Source organism: Tachypleus tridentatus, chromosome 11, assembly GCF_004210375.1.
Source record: "Tachypleus tridentatus isolate NWPU-2018 chromosome 11, ASM421037v1, whole genome shotgun sequence".
Lineage (NCBI taxonomy): Eukaryota > Metazoa > Arthropoda > Merostomata > Xiphosura > Limulidae > Tachypleus > Tachypleus tridentatus.
Window position 1 is genome coordinate 99,102,270 of NC_134835.1, and position 6,000 is coordinate 99,108,269.

Genomic DNA, 6,000 nt, shown 5'->3' on the forward strand with positions numbered 1-6,000 from the left:
CCCAAGCATAAACTCCTGTGATCTAGATCTGGCAGGCCATTTGCAGCTTGTACCTGCATCAGTTTTGTGTGTATATCGTGCGGTTTTTCTACGCCATTTGTTGTTATACATGTCTAGCCGGTTTTATTGTCGAACGCATTATTCTCTTTAGCTGCCGAAATCGCTGACCATAGTGTACAGTTAACGAAAGGTTCGGGCCGCTCGGATACAGACGCACCAAACATCACCCCCCTCCGCTCCCTTTAATCTGAGCCTCGATTTTACAACAAGGTTCATTAGACCTGTGTTTGTGGCCCTCATTAATCCATGAAATTTCAGGTTATCACCGCTCTCTAATAAAGTGCTGGTACTTTATGGTAAAAAAAAACAACAATATATTCTCTTATCATAGATAGTAAAAATATTATATTTTCTTGTATAATTAGAACACAAAGGGAGCGATTTTAACGGCCTAAAGCCTCTACTCGAATTGTATTGCTAGTTTTTGTTTAGGTGTTTTTATTTAATAGACGTGCTTATAGACATTATATCACAACGTGTTTGCTTTTTGATGAGCTTTAACAGGAATATAATATATTTGTGACTGTTTAAGTATTTTTTGAGAAACTTGCAATTACTTGTGTTGTAATCAGCACACATTATTGTTCCAGCGATGCCCAAGCAGTCAGTCGGTTTGGTAGTCACTGTGAGGTTCGCGCGTTCGACTTAAATACATTGTACAGTTCAGTCCTACTTCCATTCTCTTCTATCTTCGTTCATTGTACGTTAGAGTTTTTCAATAAAGATTGTGTTTTACCCTGTTGAGTCATCTTGGAAACATATTCCAATTATGACAAGCAAGTTTCTGAAACTTTTTGATATTAGACAGTTCTTAAGCCAGTTACTAGTACTACAAGTGTCAATGCAGATAATCCAACAACCTCAAGCAAAGGAATAGAAACTTGCCATACAGAGGAAATACCATGTTCATCAGAGGACAAGACTGAATATGCTTGTGCAACTATTGCATATCATGAACTACCAGATAGTTATGAAACAAATTTGTGCAATAATGAAAAATTTGACACTCCACAGATACAGTGTGGAAAGCCATATCATCCAGACGCACAACTAATACCACGACAGAAAGCAAAATCTCAAAATATCAACTTCCAGGGCAAGTGGTTTGATGAGTTCCCATGGCTGCACTTTAACAATGAGACTCAAAAATCACATGCTTTCATTGCGCCAAGGCGGAAAATAGAGGCCTTTTTACAGGGAAATTGGAGAGGCCAGTGGAGTATACCTTCATATTCACCGATTTTGCAACTGGTAAAAGGCAAAACAGAAATTCAATGAACACCAATCCTCCTCTCAGCACAGATTTGCTGTATCTCCAGAAGGTTCACTTGATCTAACTCCAGTGACTGTCCAGCTACATGATGGAAAAAAGCAGCAGCAGAATGGAAAAGAAGTCTAGCCAAAATATTCAGAAGCTTACGTTTCTTGCTGCTTGAAGGTTTAGCATTACGTGGACATACTGATACGGAGGGGAATTTCCTGCAGTTAATGAAGCTCCTGGAATATGAAGATCCTGAGTTGATGGCCTACTTGTCAAAGAAAACCACATTCACATCACCCCAGGCTCAAAATGAAATAATGGTGATGTTCAGCCATCAAATATTGAGGAACATAGCACCAAGTGCAGCAAAGTATAATCTTTGCATTAATAGTTGATGGCATTCAAGATGTTACAGGTGCCGAACAGGAAGCAATATGTGTACGATACGTAGATGAGAACTTTGACGTCCATGAGACATTTCTTCATTTGTACATTGTTTCCAATACAACTGGTGAAACAATATCCTCGACTATACTTGATGTGCTGACTGGACTCAATTTACCACTGTCAGGCTTAAGAGCACAAACTTATGATGGAGCCGCTAACACGAGTAGTGTGTACAGTGGATGTTAGGCAAGAATAAAAAAAAAGCAACCATCAGCTTTGTTTTTTCACTGTGGAACACACAAGGCTAATTTAATAATGCAACATGCAGTTGAAGCTTGTGAATGTGTTTGAGATTCTATCCAGTGGGTACATGAACTTGGTGTCTTACTTCAGAGGTCAGGCAAATACAAGACAATCTTTGAAAATATTGTATCGTCATACAGCCACAATGGTCTAGTTCATGGATTCTCAACCGGGGTTCACATGGACCGTAGGGGTCCATGGAATATTTCTGGGGGTCTACAGGCAAAACATAACAAATTGGGGGTCCACAATGATATTTTGGTGGTCCATTAAGAAAACCAACTCAGAATGGTTTTTATTATTAAAAATTCAATTTCTACTGTAATTTTGGTTGGACGTGAAAAAAGCTGAAGTAGACATTCAAACGAATTTGGATGTATTTTCTAGATTTTGAAAAATTTCCAGAAAATTGCCTTGAAAGCAAAAAAAAAAACAAGTGATAAGAGCTGCTTTTAAATATGCGCCTCAGGCAGTCGATTCTTTTCCTATTATATTGTCTGTCTGACCTTCGCCCTCCCATACTAATCTCCTTAGGGAATTTATTCCAGAAATACTTCGATCTGTCAAACCCTTCTAGGGGAAAATCTATTAAAATGTCGACTTGACCCAAGCAGTTCACTTCAGTTTAATGTTGAACTCCATCGTGAAAAGGTAAGAGATATTAAGAGTTCCTAGTATAGACATTCTTTCGTATTTTTTTTAAATTTCTGCATTTCAATGATGAAAAAAATTATTTCCCAGTATAAAAGTATAAAAATACTGAAGAGAAAAATGGCAATTTTTTTCCCGTTTTGATACAAATTTCAAATATCAATTCATATCTTGGCAGTTATCTGATATAATTATCAGCTTTAAGGAAGTTAAAAATGTCAATGGTGACCCTAATGATAATAATGAATGACTTGTATAGTTTTTTTTTTAATCATTCAAGTTATTTTAACTATATCATTTCTATTTACCAGTTTTACCTCGAACATTTACCATGCACTCTGTTTCTAAATATGTGTTTTATTTGTCGAAAAATTACTAAAAATGGATAGCAATATATATAGTTAGATATTATGAAATGCAATAATTGTATTACCAGCTGTATATATATTAATTATATATATATATATGTATGTATGTATATATATATTTTTTTTTTGCAGACATCCCATGGCTGCTCCAAGTAAAAAGAAGTGCCGACAGTACTTCGTTGAACATTTGTCTTACGGATTTATTCCAACACCACATAATGAAACGAAACCAATGTGCCTCATATGTATGGATGTACTTTCAAATGATAGTATGAAACCTTGTAAACTAAAAATCCATCTAGAAAAGAAGCACACAGGAGAAAAAGATAAACCAGTAGAATATTTTAAAAAACTTCGTGATGATTTCCAAGCTAGAAAAACAGTGTCTCAATTGTTTAATAACAAAGTGTGTAAAATGAGTGATGGTTTACTGGCATCATATGAGATTAGCAAAATAATAGCAAAGGCAGGAAAACCCCATAATGATGGTGAAACAGTAATTCTACCAGCAGTGTCTGTTATAATTTCGTCAGTTATGAAACAAAATGCAAGTGAAATTACTAATTCCATCCCTTTAAGCAACTCTTCTGTGTCACGACGCATTGATGAAATGGCAGAGGATGTAGAAAAACAATTGATAGCTCATTTGCAAGTGAAACAGTTTGCCCTTCAACTTGATGAATCCACTTTAAGAGATAATGAGGCCATTTTATTAGCATATGTTAGATTTAACAATGATGAAGGACCCAAAGAGGAAATGCTTTTTTGCTAGAAGTCTTGTGACACAAAAGGTGAAACAATTTTTTATGAAGTTGTTACTTATTTCCAGGAAAACAATATTCCACTCAAAAATATAATCGCTTGTGCTACTGATGGTGCACCATCTATGACAGGCAGATACAAAGGTTTTATTGCACATTTAAAAAAAGCTGTCCCGGAAGTATTTTGTATTCACTGCGTGATACACCGTCAACACTTAGTTGCAAAGAAAATGAGTGCAAGTTTGCATGATGCCCTTACTGTCGTAATACAAGTAGTTAACCATATTAAATCAAATTCTCTCCGAGACCGCCTTTTTCATGAATTATGTAAGCAAAATGGAGAAGAGTTTGAGCGGCTTGTATTACATACAGAGGTGAGATGGCTATCAAAGGGGAATTGTCTTCAGCGTTTCATTGCACTTTGGGATTCTATTGTTTCCTTTCTTGCTAACACACAACTTGGAGAACAGCTGCTTGCAAATAAATGTGATGTGTTTTTCTTATCAGATATATTTGAAAAATTGAATTCACTTAATAAACAGCTCCAAGGATAAGATTCTGATCTGGTATCTAGTAAAAGTGCTATTGCTGCTTTTCTGAGGAAACTACAGTTGTATAAGAATAATATCAGGCGTCGTGCATTTGAACAGTTTTCTTGTTTGGCCTCTGTTAGCAGCGACTTGCAAGATGAAGATCTTGCATTATATGGTGAATATATGGACAATATGCATGAAGATATGCAAACTCGGTTTAGTGACCTACTCATGATGGTTATACCGACATGGGTTTCAATTCCTTTCGAAATTAATGTTGCCGATATAGACATATCTTTGCAAGAGCCTCTCATCGAATTACAAAGTGGTGAAATAATGCGTGCAAAATTCAAAGATGGAAAGTACAATGTATGGAAGACAAATGATGTTGCTACAAAGTACCCTTTGCTATGAGATAAAGCACAGCTCTATGTTATTGCTTTTCCAACATCTTATCTTGTTGAATCGGGATTTAGTCGTGTTTCTCAACTGTTATCAAAAGCTCGCAATAGACTTGACATTGTGAAAAGAGGTAATATTCGACTATCATTAACATCGATGGAACCAGATATAAAGAAACTCGCCGAGCAGCATCAACCACAGGGATCTCATTGAATAAATATGCCTATCTCTTTTTTTTTTTTTTCTTATCACACACTTAACTTTAACTGGTTTATCAAAAATTTTAACCAGTGTACATAAATAAATGCTGCAGTGAATTCAATTGCCTGAAGAGCTCTGATCTTCATGGCCTTGACCATGGAAGAAACATTATAATATTGTAATACAAGATATTGGTAAAGAATTATTATCACAATAATTTTGATTATTATTATTATTACTAATTATCATTATTATTATAATTGTTGTAGAATACTTTATTTGCATTAAATTAGTTTTCATTTAAAAATAAAGCTTAATTATATACTATTTCTTTGATTATTAAAACCTCAAAATTTATATTAGTGAAAAATAGAATATTGTCTTCTTATGACCAATAGTTATGAAGGGGTCCACCAAGAAAAAAAGAAGGGAAAAGGGGTCTGTGGGTAAAAAAAGGTTGTGAACCACTGGTCTAGTTAAATACATCCGCCAACTGTGTCCAACACGCTGGTTGTGCCACCTATCTGCAATTTCATGTGCTAATGATCACAACAGTGACATTGTTGATTCTTTGTCTGAATTAGCAAATGAAAAATCAGATGTAGCAGTGAAAGCACGAGGTCTGCTGGACAGATTTGACAAAGGAAAGACAGTTTTAGGATTGTTGATGGCTCAGCATCAATTAGCTGCATTAGAGGAACTAAACCGTGCATTCCAAGCAAAATCAGCAACAGTATCTGGCATGACTTAAGCATCTGCAATGACAATTGAGCAATTGCGGGTGTTGTGCATTGAGGAAAATTACAACAAGATATTTGATGAAGCTGAGAAAAAGGTAACTTCCCTAGATCTTGTGCCTATTAAACTACCACACATTCGCAGACCCCCCCAGAAGGATCACAAGTGATGGTTCAGCATACCATTTTGCAACAGTTAGAGATTACTACAGAAGCCAATATTTTGAATTTGTGGACACAGTCATAGAACATCTGACCACTAGATCCAATGGAGACAACAATGATTTGAGGCAATATCTGGCACTTGAGAACATGATCACATCTGGCAAGATTGAC

At 35.8% G+C, this 6,000-nt stretch overlaps 1 protein-coding gene across 1 annotated transcript; it reads left to right on the top strand.

Annotated features, from left to right (window-relative positions):
- The first annotated feature begins 3,169 nt into the window (after nt 1-3,169).
- Nucleotides 3,170-4,738, top strand: LOC143231399 (SCAN domain-containing protein 3-like). The gene is made up of 3 exons (XM_076465942.1): nt 3,170-3,751; nt 3,860-4,165; nt 4,442-4,738. Exons 1-3 carry the CDS (start codon nt 3,170-3,172, stop codon nt 4,736-4,738), a joined length of 1,185 nt encoding a protein of 394 aa, XP_076322057.1.
- The last annotated feature ends 1,262 nt before the right edge of the window (nt 4,739-6,000 follow it).

Excerpts from the sequence above, each read along its gene's own strand:
- LOC143231399 (XM_076465942.1), top strand. The coding sequence starts at position 3,170 with ATGGCTGCTCCAAGTAAAAAGAAGTGCCGACAGTACTTCGTTGAACAT. Across the intron at positions 3,752-3,859 it reads AGGCCATTTTATTAGCATAT|GAAAACAATATTCCACTCAA; the intron begins GTTAGATTTAAC and ends ACTTATTTCCAG. Across the intron at positions 4,166-4,441 it reads GGCTTGTATTACATACAGAG|TTTTCTTGTTTGGCCTCTGT; the intron begins GTGAGATGGCTA and ends GCATTTGAACAG.